The following is a 24,695-nucleotide window of genomic DNA, read 5'->3' on the forward strand; positions in this document are numbered from 1 at the left end:
CCCACAACCGTCAGTTACAATCCGAAGAATTGCGAGTTACAGTTTGTTACATAGACCAGTTACAACTCGGCATCCAACATGCACCAAACAACATGAGCCAACCAACCAGCTTGTGCCACGTCACCCATCATCCATCCGCCAGAGCGTTGCATGCGGAGGATTTTTTGTAGATTTGAATTGTTAAAATGCAATATCTCTAGAACCACAGATCCGATTCTCGATCCGTTTGATGCATATTGTTCGAAAAAATATGCTTAACAAAATAAGATCCATCAAGACTATATTTTGATGAAGTTTTAGAATCATAAAGGAGTTACGTCCATATAGTTACAACATGGTGAACATCGCTGTTACAATATGGTAAACATTGCAGTTACAACATGGTGAACTGCAGTGTTCTCTGATGGTGGTAGGCACTTTAGTTACAACATGCTGAACACTACAGTTGCAACATGAAAAAACAAAATCAAATTAATTGCATCATGCAACTAAAGACAATTACAATATGGTGAACACTACATTTAGAATATGGTAGTCAATCTAGTTACAACATGCATATAGTTGGAACCGCTCTATCTGTAGTTGCAATACAGTATATGACGAGTTGCAACTTATGAGTTGCTATTCTGTGCCTGTGCGCATGCTGCATATACGCTACGTATAGGCACAGAATAACAACATATATATATCTGTGTGTGTGTGTGTGATCTTGGTGATGGGCCACACGGCGTGCCAACGGTTTACTCGTCATGTCGTGCCCAGTTTGTTGCCCTTTTGAATTCAGTTCATCCGTTTAGGTTCCATCGTAAATTCCTAGCTAGGCATACCAAGCCCAGTTTGTTGCCCTTTTGAATTCAGTTCATCCGTTTAGGTTCCATCGTAAATTCCTAGCTAGGCATACCAAGCCCAGAGCAGACAGAGACCCGCGATACAGGCAAATCTAAGCATAGGGGTGGGGTGGGGATGAAGTCATAATTACTCTGCTGATTACAGCGAGTGTGGTAGTACCTAGGAATAGGTTGCGCTAGTCCGCGAAGTGGTGGTAGGTCTCGTCCTGCGGGATGGCTGGCGTGACGAGCATGAGGACAACGAAGATGGCGGCCGTCGCCGCCCAAGCCACCCACTTCTTCTTCCTGCTCTCATCCATCGCCGGTGCGGCTTCTCTGGGCGGCGGTGGGGTGGGGCTTTGGATTTGTTTCGTCTTGCAGAGCTAACCGACCGACCTTTCGTACGGAACTGTGGGTCAGGCCAGGTAGGTTCACGGATGCGACAAAAACCGCTTGAAATACCGATCCGGTCCGGTTCATGTTTAGAAATTGAGCGGTTTTTGATAAAAAAAATTAAATTCGAAAATCAAAAATGTCGGAGGATTAACTCCTGTCGCAGGGATCCCGAGAGACCCCTTTTTAGAGATTCGGCCGGGGGGATGATCCTGAATGAGTTCGTCGGAGAAATAAATGGGAATGAATGCAACGGCCGGTGGTGGGGGTGTCGACCTAGTGCAAGGAGAAGTAAATGCACCGGAATTTAGACAGGTTCGAGTCGCACGAGGGCGTAATACCCTACTCCTGTATGGATGCTATAACTATCCTGAGGAAGTCCCTCAAGGATGTTGCTGGTTACAAGAATGTTGGCCTAACTAAGAGCTTAAGGCTCCTTGTTCTTCGGCTGGAACTGTGCTCAGCCTTGCTCACAGTGTCTCTCTTCGTTGGTCTGGTTCGTTGTGTGGTTGGTGTTCTTACGCCGTTGTTGGTCTTCTCCGAGAGAGTTCTTCTTGTTTCTGAGTTGCCGGCTATTTTAAGTACCCGCCGGCCGAGACATGCCCCGAACGGGAAGGAGTGGGCACAAGTTCCAAGACGCCATGACTGGAAAAGGCGTCATCATTTCTTCTGGGTGAAGTGACCAGGGGTGGAAAAATGCGTCGCACGCCCGGTCACCTGTCACCATAAACGCCCTGGCAACGGGCGCCGTGGAGAGGGCCCACCGGGCAGCCGCAGAACAACCTGGCGTGCCCGCCCTGTCTTGTTCCTCTGCCACAGCAGTGCGGCAGACGGAACGCCTTGATCCTCGCGATGTTATCCCAAGACAAACCGGATGACACGGGACGGGACCCGTGCAGTTAATAACCCCACGCCTCTCTGCCAAAACATGGCAGGAACTGACGCTACGGCGGGAGCAGTTGGAGGTGTCAGGCCACGCACGCTCATTAAATGCGGCCTCGGACCTCTGACTGATTGACACCTCATCGGCGGGCCCCTCGGGGGCCTTTCTGGGTCGTCGGGGCACCGAGTGCTCGAGGGTACTGTTCACATCCTCGAGCACTCTCTCCCGAGCACGCCTATCCTTGTCCTCGGGGTACCGGGTGCTCGGGGGTACTGTTCACCTCCCTGAGCACTTTCTCCCGAGCACTCCTGCTCGAACCCTCGGGGAACTGAGTGCTCGGGGGCTGCCATGTGCAGCCCCGAGCACTCTCTCCCGAGCACTTTTGTACGGATCTTCGAGGAACCGAGCGCTCGGGAGCTACCGCACGCAGCCCCAAGCACTCTCTCCCGAAACTTAGCTCTTTTAATCGTCGGGGGACTAGGGTGCTTCGGGGTGATCGGACACCTCCCCGAGCACTTTCTTCCCGGTACTCAGACTCCGTGGATCATCGGGGAACTGGGGTGCTTGGGGACCACTGACTGTGGCCCCGAGCACCTTCTCCTGGGACTTGAGCTTTTCTCATCCTACAGGAGGGACCTCGCGGGATGGCGCCATGTGGCGGATGGATGGCCTGGCCTCGGGATTCAGGGACCTCCGGTTCCTGATACACCGACAGAAAAGTTGACAAAATTTAATTAAATTGAACTGAATTCTTCAGTTTTCAAAGATGCATTGGGGTCCGGTTTTCGGTCGCATTTGTGAACCTGCGTGCTACTACACATGTCCAATGGAAGAGCAAATGGTTTTCATCTTGGCAGAAGCTCTTGCCCTCTACGGTCTCATCGTGGGAATCATCATCCTTTCCTCCCGTGCTGCCCAATCTCGCCTATTAGAATTTAGAATCTTCACTGTAATTTTAAGGGTCTATTTTCTGTAATTTAAAGGCCGTGAACATCACAGTCATAGATGGTAATAATGTTATGTTTGTGATATTTTTTTTAGTCCCAATGGTTCACGGCACCCTCATTGAACGCTGCTGCTTGCCCACCCAGCCATCGCCCGTGGTCCCCAGCCCCGGACACCACCCTGCCACTATCCACCGCTAGAGCAACCTACCACCCTATTTTTATGCACATATGATCATCTCTAATCATATTCTCTTCATTTCGTTCATTTCTCTGTTCTTATTTCCTTTATTTTCTCTCATCTCCAATAGCTTTCCTTCGAGAGAAATCGCGAAAGAAAAAGAAAAAAAAATCACATTCTAAAGGGAATGATCTTAAAAATCCATTCGCGACGAAAACCGTTAGAGCGCTAAACAGAACGAAAATCCTTTCACAACAGGATTTTCATCTCTGAAGAGAAATCCTTGGCGATGGCCTAAAGAGGGGGAAAAAACCCACCAAAACCTGTAATAGACCCGAATCCCTCCTTCGTCCGCCCTGCGATCGGGACAGAATGCCGCACACTGGCACAGTGAGTCACACGCTTTGCTGGAAGAAAGACACCTTTAAATAAACTACTGTCTCTCAGCGCCACCAAGTTCAAACATAAAATGATGTAAAGGGAACATATATTGTTCACAGTCACAGATTATCCTTTGTCACATTGTACAACCAAGCAGCTAACATTAAATCTTATTCTGCCAAGTTTTCCTCATTATGTATTGTATCATCTAGAAAGAAACAATCCCAGCTCCAACCCTATCACGGGGAATGAGACGCAACTCCGAACCATGTTTCAGAAACACATTGCCTGAGAGGAGAAAACAGTAGTTCATGTCAGAAAACCAAAAACAAAAGTGGCAAACAAATTAGAGATATGGCATCAGTCTGGTAGTCTAGATATGCATTCTGCAGAGTACATAAACTCAAAAAGGAGACCATTCAGCCAAAGAATAGAGGGACTCATCCAAAAAACATTACAGCATCGCAGCACCATTAGTGCCAACCTATGTGCAAAGTATTTGCCATTTTGTTTGCAGAGTTGACATAGGACTTTTCAAGCCCATGTTCAAGTGCTTATATATTAGATAAGAATTGTGCTATATCAAATTTGAAGGCGACCATCTACCCCTTTTTCACGCAACTCAATCTGATGCAGCTACAGCCTACAGAAGGATACATTTCCAATCAACTCCATTGGAAATTTCAGTTCCCAACTTCAGTGTCAGCAAAATTTAAATGGCGCATCATTATGGGAGCAAAATAACAAAACGTTCCTATCGATGCTCCATACCCAGAAAATTAAAACTAGGTGACACAAATTCTTCTATGCAACATATTTATGCTTGAAAAGTAGTGCATTGATGACTTTCTAGCAGTTAGCACTACATCATCACTTACCAGGAACAAACACAGATCCAAAACAAAATGTACGTGAGTATCTGGAAATGGTACCTGCACTTTGCTGGGGGTTGATTCCAACTCCATCTGCAAAGGAGAGAGAGCAACATTATTTGAAGATAAATTAAGAATAATGTGTATGAACAAGCAGAACATTTATCGATCAGCACAAGTTATATGCAAACAAGCAGCAAACCGATCATCACATGTCACAAGCCTGATGGTTAATAACCAAACAATAGTTGCATTAAGAAGTGCTATGTTACTAGGCCACTCATCACCAACAGGCAACACCACAGACAGCAATCTGAAAGCTATTCACAACATTCTTACAGATAAACAACGTGGGAAAGAGTACCTCAAATGCTTTTCTGGTACTGTACCTGTGATTGCTTAAATTCTTATGCTAACGAATGAGATTATTATTATCATTACAAAATGAACCCAAAAAGATGGGGAAATCCAAGAAATATCATTCCGTATTTCCAATTATACTCCATCACAAGAAGTACGATTTAGGTGATTGACCATCAACCAAGCACTGAAAATCTGATAATGATTAACTTAACAGGAACTAAATGATGTCTAGATGCAATAGCTGAAAAGGTACAAATTACCCTCTGTAACTCGGCAACAATTGCATCAACACCTAAATTATCAGAATAAATGCAACCATAAAATACACCATCGCCTAGAACATAAACACACAATGAAAACATCCCGGAATGTCATGGAAAAAATTCTGCAAGCGTTCCTATAGCATCATCCATCCATCTCGGTCATCCACAGAAAGCATCAAATGAACTCCACGTCTGTGCAAACCTAAAATTTCGAACTGAATTCCACATCATCAAACTGCAGCGTAAATTTCCGTGTCATAGGCATACGCTGACCAAAATTACGCCATCATTCCAACTCAAGAAAAAACACGAAACTGCGCACTCAATTCCTCAAAAAGTAGCGCAAAAATCAGGCTACGTTTTCATAATCTGCAAGAGCCTCTCCAGGCGAAAACAAAGGTCATCTGAATCGCGTACGAGCAACCCAAATCACGATCCGACGAGACGATAGAAATTTGATGAGGCACGGGGCGAAGATGCCGTACCGTTGGTGATGATGGCGCTGGTCTGGGGCGGGACCTTGAACTCCTCGGCGGCGAACTTGAGCACCGCGGTGAACGGAGCCGCCTCGGGCACGCTGAACCTGCACGAACTCAAAGCGGTCGGGATCGCCCTGGATCAGGACAGCAGGGCAGCCAACCACGGCAACCGAGGGATCTGATCTGAGGGAGGGAGAGCTGGCACTCACACTTTGAAAGGGAGCTTGGGGTCGGAGGTGAGGATGATCTTGAACGACACCTTCCCTCCTCCGCCTCCGCCCGCCGCCGCCGCCGCCGTCGCCATGGGGTGCCAAGGTCGCGGTTCGCGTGATAGATGTGTTGGGCTGGTGGGCCTGCGCTCCGAGTCCGGGAGGCCCTTCCATTCTATAAACAAGAATATGAAACATGAGAAAGAGATTATTGTAACATGAGAAAGATTTACAGAGCCGTGAATGCTTCTAAGGCAGCGCCGTCAAATGAATATATTGAGTAATATCATATTTTGATTTTAAATAGGATATGAAACATGAGAAAGAGATTGTTCGTTAATTTTTTTTGAATTTTTCTATTTATTCTTATTGTTAAAAGATGTCTCGTAACCAGTAATAAGGCTAGAGGACGATAGTAGATTACAAAATAAGTAAATTATTAGAATTTTAAAGGATTTTATTAGATGAAACGGGAGTAAGAAAAAATATAACGTAGAAATCAACTCGTGTTTTATACAGTAGAGATTTGTAGCTGTGCTTCATCTTACTAGAATCTCAAGTAATATTTGATGTGTTTGTAAACCATAAACTCTTCCAATAAATATTGTACAAACAAATCAATTCAACTCAGAATTGCTTTGTAGCAACCATAGTATGCCTTCCAAGGTTACAACCCCAAAATTTCTGCAGCAAGGAGCAAGAGACAACCCTGGCACTCTATGCTGCTCTGGTACCAAAAAATAAATAAAGAATAACAGAGTCTGTATAATCTTAAGTGGACGCTGGAGATACATGGGAGCGCTCCACCATTACATTACACATTGCCTCTACGGAACTCCCAGGCAAAACAGTCGGCAGGCTCATTTGATCGGTTACCATAAATTCCAGGTATCATGTTCTTCCTTCACAAGGATGAAGCGCTTGGAATCTCCCCTTCCTCTAAACCGTCCAACAGCAAAGAAGACATTGTTTCAACTGATTCATCTCCATTCATCATTTCAAGATCATAGCTTAAGAAATCATCAGGATCCATATCACCAAAAAGTTCTGGGTAGGTATCCCTCATTTCTTGCTCAAAGCCCAAGTCGAGCACATCAGGGAACAACAACCCACGGCTGTCCTCAGTGTCCAGAGGATAAACTTTCGCGGAAGATCTCCTTTTCAGAGTTTCAGGAGTTGAACTGGGTGCCCGTTTGTTTTGTAGATTATTTTCTTGCTGAGGACCACTCACACCATCAGATGTTAGAGTGCTGATGGAAGACGACACTAAGGAATCTGTCTTGGTATCTATATTAGATATAGTTGCACCTTCTGCTTCTGTAAGATTGCCAGGATGCAACGTTCCATGGTCCTTCGCATCTATAACGTGCCTCTTCAAGGTCAAACCACCTTCCCTTGTTTCCTCTGTATTCGGAGGACAGACTTCCATGCAGGACCTATTCAGCGCCATCGTGCTATATTGATTCAGTTCTTCCTGTTGACCATATAATGCTTGACTGCTGGCATATGAGAGCACCGAAGAATCTATCTTAGATTCACTTGTAACCACCACTGAAGCAAGATTAGTGGCATTCGAAGTTCCACAGTCCTTGAGATCTATAATCTGCGTCTCTGGTGCAAGCTCACCTTCCTCTATTTCTTCCTCATGAAACTCACTGCCTTCTAGAACTGAGTCAACAGTTGTGCTGCCAACGAGTTTTTCATCTTTAGCAAGCTTGTTTACCTTTTTCTCGACTTCAAAGTCATAATTGTCTGATGGAAGAAAGACATTTATAGTTGGGTACTCGACAATAAGAGTACCCCTCAGCTGTGGCCCCAAAGATTCTTCTATATTGAGTTGGCGGTATGGTGACTCTGATTCCTGCAGCAATTTAAAATAAGGCATTATTTGATGAAAATAGAGTAGAGAAAATATCAATAAGCATTACATATGCATACTAACTTGATTTACAATACCTTGGCAGACTTTTGAATGAACAGATTCAGATCACATAATTTTGTACTGCGATATTGTGTAAGTTGATCCTTCCAAGGACCAGGGCAAAGATGTTTTTCCAATAAAGTGAGCAAGGTTGTGTGCTCATCTATTCTGAAAAAAAGGCATAAAATTAGCACCCAAAGAAAAAAGGGAGATAGTATCCCATATACACCAATCTTCTGCCGTCACAATATGTTTTTATTTTTCTCAAAAAAACTCTAGCAACAGTATAGATAATTTTGATGAGCTTTTAGCTTTGCTTCCCCATTTTTCATATAACCAAGGAAAAACAGGACAATTGTATGTGTGAGAGTAAGAAGTTTGAGAATAACAAACACATCGTAAATATGAGTCTGTAACAAAAAAGAGCAATTATTTCAGAAATTGAAAATAGTTCTACCATGGCGTCTTGCCATATTGGAACAGTTCCAGATTAGTGGACTCGGAAAGAAAAGAAGAAGCAAAAACACATGCTGATAGATTAGCACAAACTTACTCATGGTCAGTTAGGACAACATCAGCTGAATTAAATCTCCACTCAAGTGTCCAGTATATGAAATCCTTTCTGCAAAGAGAGATTCAGATGTAAAGCAGCTTTCGCATGATGAATGACTGAGAAGGGTGGAATATATTGGGTTAAGTTTGCAGTAGATCCAAACAACAAAGCATAACTAGTGAGTTCATTAGGTCAAGAATGTTAGGGCTAGTTGTGGGGGGATAACGGGCAGATGCTATAAGTAAATAGTCAGCTTACAGAGTGAAACATAACATTTGTTTCAAAGTTGCCGCAGTACATGACTTGTGCTATTGCCTAACTAATACAGTATAACTTGAATGGTAATTGGTAACTAGACCACAGAATGAACTTATCATCTAAGCTCCATCCCATCTTTTCTCTAGCCCTGCCAAGTACAAAATACTTGAGCAACCCTTAGTTGAATTGAATCATGGCCCGTTTAAACAAAAAGAATTGAACCACATGTCATTCAGGAATTGTAAAGAACACCTGCTGAACTTCTCAGCAACAAGATTTCTAGAGCACATCCATCATACTGATGAAAATGAGAGATGACTATACAATACAGCCAAGCAATGCAAACACGGCGCCAGTAGAGCAGAAAGTCGATGAGATCAGCAAGCAAGCAAGCAGTTAAACCTGTGGTTGTGCCGCGAACGGTTCTGCTCTCTCCTGGCCATGCCCCTGGGGAGGAAGTAGAGCCTGATACCCCGGCGCTGCGCTGCCTTGCGGAGGAAAAACAGACACTTGGGCAGCTGGGCTCCCCCAGGTCCACCGAAATTGCGACCGAAGCCGCCGATGAGCCTGTGCGCCGACTCCCTGACCTGCTTCGCCTCCTCCAGAAAGTTGTAATCTTTACAAACACACAGACACAAGGCAGCGATTCAAGAGGCAGTCGATCGATTGCTGATAGATGAAGCAAGGAGAAGGGCGGGCGGGGGAGCGTACCGGAGAGGAGCTGGCTATCGTCGAAGCGGGCGAGCGGGACGGGGTCAGTGCGGGGGCGCTTGCCGGTGCAGGCGGTGCGGCGCTTGTGGGCCTGCACGCAGGGGAGGCTGCAGGTGAGGCGGGCGCAGCCGGGGCACCGGTACTTCCACGGCTGCTCCCCGCACTCCTCGCACGGGGAGCCCTTGTTCCCGCCGCCGCCGGAGCTAGAGCTGGCGTTGGGGGCCGCGTTCTCGGCGGGCGGCGCCTCCTCACGGTCGTCCTCCATGCCGTGTGACCCGAGGTCGAAGGGGGCGCGTGCGAACGGGCGCGGCAGGGAGATTTTTTAGGGTTTAACTGGGGGTTTAGCGGCGCCTGCGTTCCGCCGAGCGAAGCGGGAGGGAAGAGGCAAAGAAGAGGGTTGTTTTTGGCCGCGCCGGTACCAAACCACCGTCCGATGGAACATGCCGACGGTCGGGCTACCTCCTACGACGGCGCAAGCAGAAGCAGTAGTCTTTCCCTTCGACAAATGCAACAGCATCAGCGACCACTGGAGCATGCGTGCAAAGGTGACAGGATGGGTTGCAGTGACCATTTTTTAGATCACGCAGCGCGTCGGACAGTAGTTCCATCCAAAGAGACAATCAATTTCAGTCGAGCACACAACGACATTTGCATGATTCGGAAACATCATGCAAGCACAGGAATCAGCTTCGCAGGGAATCAGATATCAAAACAGGGCACAAAAGAGTGATTGAATGATAACTTGCTCATGGCATTCTAAAACATTCTCGGTCTGCTAACAGCCTCCTTCATTTCAAGAGTTCCCTCCAACAAAAACAAAATCACAAACCATGTCTAGAACAACCGCGGCTACAATTCGATGAACAAAATCTCAATTGTTATCATAATTCAGAGATCCAACAGAGAAGACGCCCCTTGCGCGTTGCATCTGAAAAGATGTTGATCAAATCAATGTGCGAGTAAATGAAGAATCACTCCATGGACAATCCCCCAGCACCAAAGGCACCACCGCCGCCGCCACGGCCAAAGCCAGGTCTGCTACTCTGAACAACAAAAACAAACATGGCGTCTGGTAAGTTCCAAAACAGTTACTTGTCTGCATCATAAGCAAGAAGAATTCCTGAACATATTTGAAGTTCATAAATTTTAATAGCGGCCCTGTTTTCATGTCATGAAAACTCCATCGCTACATGCAGTAAACAAGCAAAAACCACTACAAGCTGACCAAAAACAGATCCCAAAGATCGTTCCAGCTGCTTAGTAACAAACCACACTACTGAAACTTCTACAGGCGGTTTGACATTTGTAAATCGAATGCAAGTATGAAAACATACACATTGCATGGGACTACCAAAGGGATTGGAGGAATACCGCAATAAGGCCATCTATATAAACTTATGTAACAACGTTTGAGACGTTAAGCTTATAATTTAATAATTATAATTATCCTAAAATGAACTGGGCAATATAAACACAGATGCCCATGTAAACAGCTGCTGCACGATCGTAGACGTGACAACAATCTCTAGAATTCTTACCCTAAAAGATGGCTGGAACTCTGCAGGAGCACCACCCTTCTCTCCACCGAAATCACCTGGAGCACCACGTGGACCTCCTCTGTAACCATCCCTGTCCCCAAACCTTGGTCTGTCACCCTCAAAACGAGGTGGGCCCCTGCCAAATGAACAGAACATGTAAGTAACTATGAATTCACGCTGAGATTCTATTGGCAATCCGGAAATAAGTTGTAATGCAAAAAAATAGAAGCAGCCAGGTTAGATAGCATTCAGAAAATGCAACTCGGTTTCCTTTTGATTAATTTTTCAGGCTAGATGACAGATTTTTCTATTCAAACTGCTCTTGCACTGAGGTAAGCATTCAAATAGCAAAGCAGGGGGGATATGGTATGTACTTTTTTAATCCACATAATATGTTAAGGGAAAGGTAAACGATGAAAAATGAGCGTGAAGCCATGAACATATGTAATATTTGCATACACCAATATATCTTAAACAAGCCAGCAGGTGATTTCCATGTTGGGTGCATGGGAAATAATATTGTCAGGGAGCATTAATACAGATCGTCCATTTCATAAGGACTCAAAACAAAAAAAGTATGTCCAAAGATATCATCAATCTCATCTCTAGGCATAAGAACTAGTTCAATTTGCATTATCCAAATTCTGCCTGTCAGAGTACTCAACTAGAAATAACGCAATTCTATTGCAATTTAATTAAAAAAGTCAGCAACCATCAGGAGAGTACTATAACCAATTGGTTCTAAGAGAAAATACCTAAGGGGCCATAGAAACAAATCAGATACTCCCACATTACAATCGCAACAGATTTCCACATAGAAGTGGATGGACAATCAGCTGATGATCACAATTTTACCTCGGGCGGTCACCCGGTGGCCCAGAGCCGAAGGGGCGAGACGGGGGCTTGGCGGACTTCTTGAGGGTATTAGGCACAACCTCTGATGGCAGGTTGAGGAAGCTGCGGAGGTGCTCAATGCCATCGTTGGTCAGGTACCAGTAGTAGTGTTGCCAGGAGAAGGTCTCCCTCACATACTCCTTAGACTTGAAGCTCTGCATGAGCTTAATGACCTCCAAGTTGGGCACATCAAGCTTCGGGTGCTTGGCCAGGTTGTAGTCCTTCTTGGCATACAAGACACCCTCTGCACATAAATTCGAATTTTTTACATATATCAGGTCCCAGACCTATAGCAAGGAAAAGCATCCATTGCGCATATACTAACTTGTCGCCCAACCAGTAGGCTTTCAGCATATTATTTTTTTCATCGCAGATGCTAAGGTCTGAATCGGTGGCATATATAATCTCATATAGCACAAGTGCAACGCAACATCACAAATGTGGTTTGCAACACTGGAGATAAGATTGCATTGCATGCACTCTAACTGAAACCTAAATCTAAGACAGACAGTTGAAGAATTGCAAATCTGAAGGTCCCCATAATGCGACTGCAACAGCCTAAAACCTATCATTCTGCAGCGAGTTGAACCTATGGGATACCAACAATAGGCATGTGGCCTGCGATCACAATGCGCATAACGTAAATGAATGGAGACGGGCAGAGGTGGGGGGGGGGGGAAACGGGGGAGAAGCTCACCATGGAAGAGGTACTTGCAGATCTCGCGGCGATTCTTCTTGGAGATGATCTGCGAGGGACAAAATAAAAACACAACACGGCATCGCGTGAAGAGACGGAACGGCTGGAGCAATGCATTGGTGAACCTGCAGATGCAGATTCGTTAAGAGGGCGCACCATGGTGAAGGACTGGCGCCGGAGATGGCGGCGGGGGAGGAAGACGACGGCTGGGGTGGTTCGGGAACCCTTGCTATGTCGTGTGTCGATATATAGAGAGAGAGGCGGACGTGGGCCGTCATACTGGACTCTATTTTGCTCTTCGTTACTCCGTTCATCTTTCTGGCCCATATTGTTTTGTACTAAGGTCCCTTTTAAATAGGTTTATTTTCAATTTTTTCTTAAAAAAATCAAAAGCTATCCAAACAACTGGTTTTTGGCTTCTATTTTTGCTGTTTTTTGGCTGCCTAGGAAAGCGGCTGTGACTGAAATGAACTAAAAGCTGAGAAGTAGGTTCTAACTGATTTTTAGGTGTGTTAAAAAACTAAAAATTTATTATAAAAATCAACAATCAAAATTCAACAGCCACAACAGCTTCTTCAGCTAACCAGAAGCTCCGAAGCTACAGCCTATCCAAATAGGCTCTAAGGCTAGGCTTAGGGGGCCATGTCTAGCTCCTCTTCTCTTCCAATCTGGATAGTCATCACATGTCTTCAACGTGGATCTCAAAACGGTGAATCCTATCCAAATGAAAAATTATATGGCATGCTTAGCTCTATTGTTTGGAATAAGCTCGCTCCATCCTTCCGCCCAGCTGTGCTTTTACCTTTTTCTTTTTTGGGTAGCGGTCTCCTTGAAAAACAGCAACCTTATAGCGACAAAAGTTCTTTCACAGTTAGGTTTCATTTCAACGTATTACTTGACATATATGATTAGTGTTGAGTAGATTTTATTCATCACTTTGATATCCATGTTGGGGACATATAACGGTTATTCAGACACTGCTGCTCTGCAGGAGAAGACATCTGCAACGCTCGTTGCATCATCTACGGAGGATATGGATAGATAGATGCCATGAATATTTATGCAGCCATGGACCACAACAAGACGATTTCAGATAAGTCTTAATTGGTGGACAGTGACGTCGGTTGTGTTATACAGTACGTTTTTCGAATTGAGCTGCTGCATCATATCGTAGTTACCAAAATGCATTCCGGATCGGCTGCACCACCTCGCTCGCTGAATCCTTGCCTGGAATTTACTGGAACAAAATTTGCTCCGGTTCCCAGCTATGGGATGCCATGCCGCTCTCAAGGGACTACTGAAAGACACACAGGTGAAGCGGATGGAATCCAGACACACAGCAAGGCTAGACTGCATCGTTGAAAAGAGGATGGCAACACAACTGAAACATGTGAGAAACTTGTGGCTTTTGCTCCGTCTTTCAACGGTAAATATATAGCCTCTGTCGATAACTGTCTAAACTGTTCTTTTCTGCATCATTCAGTGGTGAATAGCAGCTCTCGTGCTGTTTAAAAGGGAAGAGAGAGAAAAACACTTTTTTATTAGGACTAGTTGCATGTGGCTTTTGGAATCTTGGATGGGTGGAAACACTTTTTCCTTGGTGCACTGAACTTTTTCCTTGGATGAACGGTACTCGCTCCGACACGAATATGGTTGGCTCCGAACAGTTTCAGCACGTCACGTCGGAGAAAAATCAACGTGGAAATATACACGACTCCATGGCCATGATCGCGCGCAAGTCCACAAAAACAGAGCATCAGCAACGGATTCTCAGTTTTGAACGTCGAGCACGAGCTATAAATGAAGGCGGGCAGGCGCAAGGTCGCCACAAGCTCAACTGCCCAGCTTTTTTAGCCAAGCTAGGCACAGCAAGTGACAACCATGGCGGCTTCGCTGGTAAGAGCGGTGGCGGCGGCGGCAATGGTGGTGGTGGTGGTGGTGAGTACTCCGGCGACTGCCGCCGTAGCAGCCAAGTACCCGCCGCTGGCCCCGGGCCTGTCGTTCGACTTCTACAAGAGCAGCTGCCCCAAGGCCGAGTCCATCGTCAAGGACTTCCTCAAGTCGGCCATCCAGCAGAACGTCGGCCTCGCCGCCGCGCTCATCCGCCTCCACTTCCACGACTGCTTCGTCCAAGTAAACAAGAACAGACTGCTCCATCCTCTCCTGTGATCATGCATGAGATCAGAGCGAGGAACTTTTAACTAACCTGTACTGTACGTGCTGGTGCAGGGCTGCGACGGCTCCATCCTGTTGGACTCGACGCCCACCGAGCAGAGCGAGCAGGTTTACATCCCCAACCAGACGCTCCGCCCCGCGGCGTTCAAGGCCATCAACGACATCCGCGACCGCCTCGACAAGGCCTGCGGCCGCGTCGTCTCCTGCGCCGACATCGTCGCCCTCTCCGCCCGCGACTCCGTCCAGCTGGTACATCTGACGTTTCTTTTTTTTTTTCCGAACCGAACCCACAGGAGAGATGTTTATTATATTAATGAAAAAAAAGGTCCGACAAACTAGGTTGCTTAATTAATTGAGAGAAAACTACAAATATATTGGACAAACTATTTAGCTAGATTGGCCTACAGCACCATAGGAAAAAACTACTCAAAAAAACACATCACCAAATCATCTACCTAACTAAATTAGGCTAAAGATGAACAAAACAACGATAGACCAAAACCAGCATCCACTCAAAGACGGGAAAGGAAACTCTATGAACGTTTTTAAGAAGGGCACGACGTTAAAAATATCATTGTCGTTTATCCAAAAAAACTAAAATTGAGTTTTTACTCGACGAAGCTCTCAAATTTAGCAAGAAACACCATCTTCACGAAAGGAAACAACGCCCGAGGACGACGCTGGCAACAAAAAGTGCTTTCGCCTGATGGTCCCGACCCAACCAGGTCAAAGGAGGTCAAAAGTGGTCAAACCACAAAGCTCATCGTAGCCGCCCGCGACGCTATCGATCCCTCGAACACGTGCAGTCCAAAAGCCACCATCGAGTCTCCAGAGAAAGAGACAGATGGATAGATAAGGGAAGGAGCTCCTTCCGTAAAACATTGGAGGGGCCGGAACGAAAATGAACATCCGTCTTCTCAAGTTCGTTGAGAACGTTGAATGGTCTCCTTGAGAAAAATGCAGGAGATAAATTAGATTAGTAGTAGTATAAACTACTATAGCAACTTCTTCAACTGTATAATATACGTCCATGACAGCGACGTATAGTACGTTGAATCGTGAGATAAATTAATTGCTGCTAGTAGTAGTACATAAAGTAATTAATTTAGTAACTGATGCATGCATGGCTTGCGAATTTTGGCATGCAGGCTGGCGGGCCGGAGTACATGGCCCCCCTGGGCAGGCGTGACAGCCTGAGTCCGGCGTCGCAGCAGGCCGTCTTCGCCGGGCTCCCGCCGCCGACCTCCAACGTCACGGACCTCCTCGCGGTCCTGTCCAAGATCAACCTCGATGCCACCGACCTCGTGGCGCTCTCGGGCGGGCACACCGTCGGCATCGCGCACTGCCCGTCTTTCCAGAACCGCCTCTTCCCGACGCAGGACCCCACCCTGAACCAGTGGTTCGCCGGCCGCCTGAAGCTCACCTGCCCCGTCCAGGGCGCCAACAACACCACCGTGAACGACATCCGCACGCCCAACACCTTCGACAACAAGTACTACGTGGACCTGCTCAACCGGGAGGGGCTCTTCACCTCCGACCAGGACCTCTTCACCAACCGCACCACCAGGCCCATCGTCACCAAGTTCGCCCTGGACCAGAACGCCTTCTTCGAGCAGTTCGTCTTCTCCTACGTGAAGATGGGGCAGATCCAGGTGCTGACGGGCTCGCAGGGGCAGATCCGCTCCAACTGCTCGGCGCGCAACCCCGACGCCGGCCTACCGTGGTCCGTCGTGGAGACCGTCGTCGAAGCCGCCGGGAGCCTCGTGCTCTAGATCGATAGACTTCTACTAGCTAGAAGAACATGGCACACGGTGGATCGAGCTAGTGTTTGCTAGGCTTGAGATACTTCGTGTTCGCGAGCGAGCTTTGAGCCTTTGAGCACGTTGATCTTTTGTTGGCCATACATGTCAAGCCGGCGATCGAATCAGTGGCAATGGAGCTGCGTGTAACTCTTTTTTCTTCCTGACGACTTCATACATCAATAGGTGGGTGCATCATATATTCTGAAATAACTCATAAATAACGACCGGTAGACATACTTCACCTTGCAACGACCATCTCCATAATGGGATTGATAAAGATTAGCCCAAGTGGTACCAATCCTCCCGACATGGCAAACTGCCCAACAAGCACCCAAAATGCCCATTTCTCGTAATACCAACTCCCCAGGATTTATATCCTTTAGACGGTATGAAGGTGTATGAATATCATAGTGCAACTCCATTTGAGAGTTTAATGTTGGACGACACCAACCTCTCATGTAACTCCGTGTACCGGTATTAATCACGGCACAATGATAGTGACCGGCCTTTATCTCGATATGAAGTGCATATCTATGCACATGAATCGACATAAAAGCATCAAAAGGATGCCAAACATAATCCCCCATCCATGAATAAACCATGGCAAGATCAAAATCAGTAGAGCAGCATGGTTTCGATTCACAAAATATGATATAACGTACACCATGCACCACCGAGCAATCAACACTCATAATCTAAATAAATTAGGGAAGCGACCATGCTAATATAACATTCATAAGCACAAAGCATGATTCTCTCACATAGCTTAACAACCAATACCCATAAAATGATTGAACATGGAAAAATAAACCATAGGGTTGTGCACTTCATTTTAGTTTCAAGTGGTGCAAAACATCAATATAGACATAGCATTAGCCACACCCTACGTCACTTGCCTTTTACTGATGGTGGTGGAGGAAGTTCGCCTAAACATGATCGGAGGTACCTCCACCTGCACAAGCATATTTTAGGTGCCAAGGTCATGGCAAAATCACACAAAAGCAAGTGCATGCTCCCTACTTCGATTTCCCCAAGTTGTTTCCCATCATGACACTGACAATTTTCAAGTGCATTCAATGGAATTAAATCTGTAACTCCAGGTTAGGCACTAATTGTTGACATGTAAGCAACAATATCCTTGCCAAGATTCAACACGACCGTCTTATATGTATTTGCATCAACCGTGAACTAACATAACATTGACCATAGCAAAGGACGACTCTGCATCGCCAAAACGACATGACCAACACCATAGGTTTCTAATTACCAACCCTAACCAGCCTAGGAGCAACTAAAGACTACATAGAAATTACCATTGACGCGAAGATCGCGGGTCGACGACGGATTTTGGCAAATCCCGCGAAATCCACCCTTTTTTCCCCCTTTTTCCCTCTTCTTCCTCCTTCTTCCTCCTTTCTTCTTCTTCTTCTTCTTCTTCTTCTTCTTCTTCTTCTTCTTCTTCTTCTTCTTCTTCTTTCCTTTTCCTCTTCCTTCTTTATTCTTCTTTTTTCTTATTCTCTTCCTCCTTCTCCTTGCCGTCTGCCCCTCCTGCCCTCATCGGCCGACGGTGACGCTTTGATGAGAGGCGGTCGGAGGTTCGGCGATAGCGGCGGCGCCCGACGGCTAGCAGGACGGTGGCGGCTGGGGCGTGGCGACAGGTTGGTGACGACCGGCGGCGGTTGCCGGTAGCGGCGGTCTGCGGGCGGTGGCTAGGGTTTGGATGGTGCGGTGGGGCGGTCGAGCGGTCTCTGGATGGATCGGGGTGGTAGCCGATCCATCCGGCCCTTTTTTCTTTCCCATCCAACGGTATAGATTTATTGGACTCGCAACAGACTTACCGGGTGTCCAAACATGATGTTTAAAAAGTCTAACAGATTCATCTCAACGAGATCTTTGCATCCACAGTCTCCAATCATCCATCCGAGCTACAGATCTAAAAAGTAAAATTTCGTACTCCTAAGAGTCCTATACAACAATTACTACATGGACCTGCTCAACCAGGAGGGGCTTTCACCTCTGACCAGAGCCTCTTCACCAATGGCATCACCAGGCCCATGTCACCAAGTTCGCCTTGGACCAGAACACCTTCTTCGAGCAGTTCGTCTTCTCCTACGTGAAGATGGGGCAGATCCAGGTGCTGACGAGCTCGCAGGGGCAGGTCCGCTCCAATTGCTCGGCGTGCAACCCTGGCGCCAGCCTATCGTGGTCTGTCGCGGAGACCGTCATCGAAGCCACCGAGAGCCTCATGCTCTAGATCGATCGAGTACTACTAGAAGAACTTGGCACATGGTGGATCAAGCTAATGAGTTTGCATGTTTTCTTGCTTAGATTTCTATTTATTTTGAGCGTTGGAGTTGTTTTAATATTTATTTAGGATAAGATTGTTTACTTGTTTTAAAGTTCGGTAGAAATAATTTTTAGTTAGGGATCAATTTACCCTCTCTTGGGCCATTCGATTATTTCAACGAGATTGCCGAAGGTGGAAGAGGAGGGGGTCAAGGGTTGTGGCGGTGAGAAAACCCTAGGCTAGGGCTCTTTCTTTTTTCGCACGTACATTCAGGGTTAGTAGCGGGGTCGCTGATGGTGAAAGAGGAGGGAGTCAAGGGTTGTGGCAGTGAGAAAACCCTAAGCTAGGGTTGTTTCTTTTTTCGCACGCATGTCCGGGGTTAGGAGGGGATCACTATTTCTTTTGTTTGCTATAAGAGGTCTTTCATGTCAGTTTTTTTTCCTTAGTTGGAAGGGAAAATTGATCATATGTCTCAAAGTTGGTGTGACTTTTAATAATATGTCCTAAGTTGATCATCCTTTGATCATATGTTCTAAGTTTGTTGTCTAGTTTGATGATATATCTACATAGTTTCTTTTACAAATAAGAAGCAAATAACCCTGTAGAAAAACAAATTTGCCATTTACCTCTCTTTTCTGGATAGATCGATCCTCCTTAGCTCCTTCAAATCCAGGCTCAGGGACAGCAAATACACCCTAAGAACACAAACTGAAATGCATAAACGTAATTCAAGTCAGTGAGCCAAGTTCGCACGTGCTAAACTCCTTACAGCTACGCGAGAGCCAAGCTCAGACTGCCATCAAAATTCAAAACTTCATCAGGACAGGCCACCATACTTCGCCATAATACCTCAGAATTCGATAAACAGGAGCGAAGCTATCCTCAATGTATTCCACAGGGATAATGCCAAAGGACATACGGCGGAAAACAGAAGGCCCAGAGGGTGACATACCGCGAACCGAAGTCTCGGAACCCGGAGGGCGGATGCGAAGTGTGAGGCCTGGAGGGTGACATACCGCGAAGTGAAGTCCCAGAGCCGGAGGGCGGTTGAACGTGAAGCGAAGTACAACGGTGGAGGACCAAAGGGCCACCCCGAGCGGAGCAGGGAACCGAAGGGAGAAGGGTCGAAGCCCAACCCGAAGGGGAGCTGCTATCAGAGCTAAAGGGCAGCGCGACACGTGTCATAGAGGATACGTGTCGGGCTCTAGTCAGCTAGGGTTTTGTAACTATGTATAGACCATAGTGTCCCGGAATATTCTTTAAATATTCTGGAGTATTTTTTTCAACAAGACGATTACAACCAATAGAAGACGCTTCTGACCTCTACATATCAAAGATGCACACAACCCAAAAAAGATGAAAACAAGTAGCAAGAAATACTAGGAAAAAGAAGTGTGAGCACGGTTTACTCAATAGCAGCTCCTTTAACTAAAAGTTCCGAATCTGAAGCCTAAAACCCCAACCAAGGCTGCTGAAGAACCTGACTCGAGCCTCGTGCATGCCGTAGCAACTGTCTCTTGCAAGTCCTGCCGAAGAAGCACAGATCAGCATATTCTGTGAGGGTTTCTCATCATAAGGCGCCTTCCTGGGATCACTGCCTCGAGTACTGGAGAGAGAGCATCGCAAGGCCTGACAGGGTTTTTTCCCTCAAGTACGAGGAGATGATGTCAAAGCCGGTGAAGCATGTCATAAGGCCTGCAGCGTTCTGGGCGTCCCATTCACCGGCGAGGAAGAAGAAGACGGGGTTCCCGAGGAGGTGTGAGGCTGTACAGCTTCGAGAAGTTTAGCAGCTTGCAGGCCAATCAGGCAGGGAACATTGCGATTGCGAGGAGGGACAACAACCACCTGTTGTGGAGAAGTCAGCTTTCTTCAGGAGAGGGAAGGTGGGGGATATACTGAGTGAATCACATGAGTGAAGAGATGGAGAGAAAGTTGGACTGCATGGTGGAAGACAAACTCAAGGGGTCCGGCCTTGTGTTTTTTTAATGTGTGCGTGTCGATCTCCTATATTTTCTTGGTATCTTTCATGTGAGCACGATCGAATAGACAAGTCATACATTGCAATGCAAAGTTTACGAATGGAATTTCTGTTTACTTTTTTTCTTCTTCTTGAGATGAATGAAATTTCTATTTCCTTGGCAAATACAGGTAGCCTTGTGCTTTGATCGATTTTTATACTTTTCCTTTCCTTTACTTTACTTGACTTGCTCGTATCATATGTGTGGACAACATCATTTTTCTTTTTCTTCTAGGTAAGAATAAAGAGACATGAATTTCCTGATGAAACTCGAACTTTTTGAGACCGATGTATCCGCTTAGACACAGATACAGTAATTTGGTTATGTGAAATTATTGTGATTCAACTATACAAGTATACATATGTTTGCTGTTTTTTACAAAGTTGATTCCGGATTGTATCCCTGGAATAGCTGAGCATGTTGTAATACATCTGGTTTTGTTAGTTTTGAGTGTATTTGTTTTTTTTTTTCTTTCTATCATGTTTAACAATTGTTTTTAATGTTTTGCCAAGAAACTCGTACGTACATTTAAGTCGGGGAACATGAATTATGAGTAGCCATAAAAGGTATGAAAATTAGCTTCACAATCGCCGGCCGTGCTGTCCAAGGTGAAGCTGGGCGCCAACAATCTGGTGGTGCTCGAAAATGCAATTCCGCATGAGCTTGCACATTTATGACCTCGACTGTTCATCTCTACTATTTGATATTCATCAATCTGTTGATTCTCTTATTTGTTTTTTCATTACGAATCTCAATATAAATATATGATTTTGATAAACTATATATTTGTATATCTTAGTAGAATTTTTATATTCGTGCTCGGAAATGCAACTCCACACCGGGTGCAGCGGATTCACGTGCACCGGCCAAGGGCAGCAACGAGAAGACGTACGTTCGACAGCAAGTACACTCTTCACCCACCGGCCGAAGAGCCAGCAGGATCCGTGGCAATTGAAGGTGGAGCTCATGGTAGGGTAGGCAAGACAAGTTGCTTTAAGACGGAAGAAGGTGCGGTTAGTTGGTGGCCGCCGCGCCTTTCGCCGGGAAGCCGAACCGATCGGTGACCCTCTCACCTCTTGCTGATACTAGTATCGTTGCATTGGGAATTGTAACCTGTTCTTTGCTCGTGGCCAGAGCCGGGGTTAAAGTTCTTTACTATATATGCTAGAACGTAAGTAGCATACATGAAACCAGCACAACAAGTTAACACTCAAATTAGGGCTGCACTTGATCTGTCTAGGAAATAGAGATTTCATTCATCTCAAGAAAAAAAGTAAACAGAAATTTCATTTCTAAATTTTGCATTGCAATGGATGACTTGTTTATTCGTGCTCACATGAAAGATATCAAAACATACAATACAAGGAAATTTAAGAGACAAGCACACATTAAAAAAGCACAAGGCCGGACCCTTTTGCCTAATATAATTTCGCAGACAAATATAATCCTTCTGCTAGATCAATAATTAATTACAAGAATCTTCAGCTATATATATGCTCGATCGTCTAGCCAGAGCAGCATGTCAATGTAAATGGCGCTGCCTGCCTTTCCATGGAGCAGGACGTCTCATATTTATAGATCAAGAATACATGACAGGTTTACATGCGGCATATAGCGCGCAAATAGGAAGGAGACACAGCTCCTAATTACAGATGATAACCTGCTAAGAATAGTTCATATGATTCTAGGAATAGATATTGCCTTCTATGTTTAACACCCCCCCTCAATCTGGATGGTGTGCAACTAAGTTCAGATTGCGCCGAAGATTAGAGAATGCAGCGACCGGTAGCGGCTTCGTCATGATATCAGCGATTTGATCTTTGGATGAGATGAAGCGTACTTCCAACTGACGAGAGGCAACACGCTCCCGGACAAAATGATAATCCACTTCAACATGTTTAGTGCGGCGATGAAAAATCGGATTGGCCGAGAGATAAGTAGCCCCAATGTTGTCGCACCATAAGCTCGGCGGTCGATGTTGAGAAATTCCGAGTTCACGAAGCAGCACTTGGATCCATATAACTTCAGCAGTAGCGTTAGCAACCGACTTGTATTCGGCCTCCGTGCTTGAGCGAGAGACGGTGGGCTGCTTGCGTGAGCTCCAGGAGATAAGATTACCGCCAAAATAGATGGCATAGCCACCTGTGCTGCGCCGATCGTCCGGATTGCCTGCCCAATCCGCATCCGAAAATGCACTGAGAAAGGAGGACTCCGATCTTGTGATGCATAGGCCCAAGTCCGAAGTGGCATGGAGGTAACGCAGGATGCGTTTGACTGCCGCCCAATGAGTTGTTGTAGGTGCCGAGAGGAATTGGCACACACGATTGACACAAAAAGATATATCCGGTCGTGTCAATGAGAGGTATTGGAGAGTACCAACAACACTTCTATAGCGTGTAGCATCTTCAGTTGAGAGAGGAGTACCACTTGCTAACATCAACTTATCGGTAGGGAGCATAGGTGTGGACACATGATTGGAGGATGCCATGTTGGTGCGCTTCAAGATATCTTTGATATATTTGTGTTGTGTCAAGATGAGGCCGGTTGAAGTAGGATGCACTTCAATACCAAGAAAATAACTCAAGGGTCCAAGGTCTTTTACCGCAAATTCAGCTTGGAGTTGAGTAAGGAGACGATCTGTGGCCGATGATGAAGAGCTCACAATGATGATATCATCCACATAGATGAGAATGTACATCTGAATGCCACCTTTGTTGAATATAAACAATGAAACATCGGCTTTAGAGGCAGAAAAACCCAGCTGTAATAACTTGCCACTTAGACGAGAGAACCACGCCCTTGGTGCCTGTTTGAGGCCATATAATGACTTGTCCAGCTTGCACAAATAAGTAGGGTGATCCGAGTTCACAAAACCAGGCGGTTGTTTCATATAAACATCCTCATCAAGATGGCCATGGAGAAAAGCATTTTGAATATCAATTTGGCAAAGAGACCAACCACGAGAGACGGCAAGTGATAGAAGAAGATGAATAGTAGTAGGCTTTATCACCGGGCTGAAGGTATCATCATAATCCACGCCATACTGTTGTTTGAAGCCTTTCGCCACCAAGCGAGCTTTATAGCGATCAATCGAACCATCCGCTTTGCGTTTCAATTTGAAAATCCACTTGCAATCAATGACATTGAGACCGGCACGAGGCGGGACAAGATGCCAAGTCTTATTCTTGAGAAGAGCCTGAAATTCTTCATTCATAGCTTCTCGCCAAAGAGGATGAGACTTGGCGTTGGTATAGCAGGTTGGTTCATCATCAGCAGTGCGGACTGCTGAGTATGTCACGGTACCATCGGTGCGCACTTTGGGCTTGGTGATCTTGTTGCTGAGGCGAGTACCATACCGGTGAGGTGCAGAATCAGGCGCTGCAGCATCCGGTTGCACACCAGGAGCCGGGTGAGCATGTGATAACGCCGGGGTAGCCAACTCGCGGGGCGAGCCAGCCGACCGGTCGCCGGGCGAGTCGACAGCGCGCTGGGCACCCGTGTCGCCTGTCGGGTGGGAAGGGGGGCCGGGCGAGCGCTGCGCCGATCGTGGGGAGACAGGCGGGGACCCCGGACCAGGCAGATCCACACGGGGTACGGGTGCCGCAGCACCAGCCGGCGCGCCTGCCGGGTCGCCTGCGCCGTCAGGGAATGTTGGCGCGGATCCCAAAGTTGATGCAGGTGCAGTGTGCCCAGGATCATCTGCATCCGAGATAGCTGCAGCCAAGGGGTTAGCAGGAAACAAATGCATATGATTAGTGCCCAAAATAACACTGCTACGATCCGGTGAACTGGTGGTGGGGCTGGTTCGTTGGTGATTATTGGTGGATGAGGAATTAGTGGCGAAGGGAAATTGGCTCTCATCAAAAACAACGTCACGGGAGATGTAAACACGGCCGGATTCCATGTCAAGGCATTTGTACCCTTTGTGATTTGAGCTATACCCAAGAAACACACACTCTTTTGATCTAAAAGAGAGTTTGTGTTTATTATACGGTCGTAAATGAGGCCAACACGCACACCCAAAAATGCGAAGCATGGTGTAGTTC

At 46.3% G+C, this 24,695-nt stretch overlaps 4 protein-coding genes across 5 annotated transcripts; 1 reads left to right on the top strand and 3 right to left on the bottom strand.

Moving 5' to 3' along the window:
• Positions 1 to 3,698: 3,698 nt before the first annotated feature.
• On the bottom strand, positions 3,699 to 5,960 carry LOC133929184 (ubiquitin-fold modifier 1-like). Of its 2 annotated transcripts, none has more exons than XM_062375836.1 (4): positions 5,796 to 5,960; positions 5,593 to 5,690; positions 4,488 to 4,574; positions 3,699 to 3,897 (listed from the first exon to the last, which is right to left on the bottom strand). In XM_062375836.1, exons 1-4 carry the CDS (start codon positions 5,888 to 5,890, stop codon positions 3,818 to 3,820), a joined length of 360 nt encoding a protein of 119 aa, XP_062231820.1. In that variant the 5' UTR covers positions 5,891 to 5,960; the 3' UTR covers positions 3,699 to 3,817. The 2 variants fall into 2 exon arrangements, with proteins under 2 accessions (XP_062231820.1, XP_062231828.1); XM_062375844.1 differs by having other exon boundaries at positions 4,542 to 4,574; positions 5,796 to 5,959.
• Positions 5,961 to 6,339: 379 nt separating this feature from the next.
• Positions 6,340 to 9,780, bottom strand: LOC133929196 (uncharacterized). The gene is made up of 5 exons (XM_062375857.1): positions 9,239 to 9,780; positions 8,930 to 9,143; positions 8,270 to 8,338; positions 7,752 to 7,884; positions 6,340 to 7,656 (listed from the first exon to the last, which is right to left on the bottom strand). The coding sequence occupies exons 1-5, from the start codon at positions 9,501 to 9,503 to the stop codon at positions 6,700 to 6,702; spliced, it is 1,638 nt and encodes a 545-aa protein (XP_062231841.1). The 5' UTR covers positions 9,504 to 9,780; the 3' UTR covers positions 6,340 to 6,699.
• Positions 9,781 to 9,965: 185 nt separating this feature from the next.
• Positions 9,966 to 12,605, bottom strand: LOC133929207 (small ribosomal subunit protein eS10z-like). The gene is made up of 5 exons (XM_062375881.1): positions 12,524 to 12,605; positions 12,368 to 12,416; positions 11,632 to 11,914; positions 10,777 to 10,912; positions 9,966 to 10,281 (listed from the first exon to the last, which is right to left on the bottom strand). The coding sequence occupies exons 1-5, from the start codon at positions 12,524 to 12,526 to the stop codon at positions 10,210 to 10,212; spliced, it is 543 nt and encodes a 180-aa protein (XP_062231865.1). The 5' UTR covers positions 12,527 to 12,605; the 3' UTR covers positions 9,966 to 10,209.
• A 1,574-nt stretch (positions 12,606 to 14,179) lies between these two features.
• LOC133929202 (cationic peroxidase SPC4-like) lies at positions 14,180 to 16,524 on the top strand. Its single transcript, XM_062375869.1, has 3 exons — positions 14,180 to 14,500; positions 14,597 to 14,791; positions 15,691 to 16,524. The coding sequence occupies exons 1-3, from the start codon at positions 14,249 to 14,251 to the stop codon at positions 16,312 to 16,314; spliced, it is 1,071 nt and encodes a 356-aa protein (XP_062231853.1). The 5' UTR covers positions 14,180 to 14,248; the 3' UTR covers positions 16,315 to 16,524.
• Positions 16,525 to 24,695: the final 8,171 nt, after the last annotated feature.

Source organism: Phragmites australis, chromosome 1 (genome assembly GCF_958298935.1).
Source record: "Phragmites australis chromosome 1, lpPhrAust1.1, whole genome shotgun sequence".
In the NCBI taxonomy this organism is placed as follows: Eukaryota; Viridiplantae; Streptophyta; class Magnoliopsida; order Poales; family Poaceae; genus Phragmites; species Phragmites australis.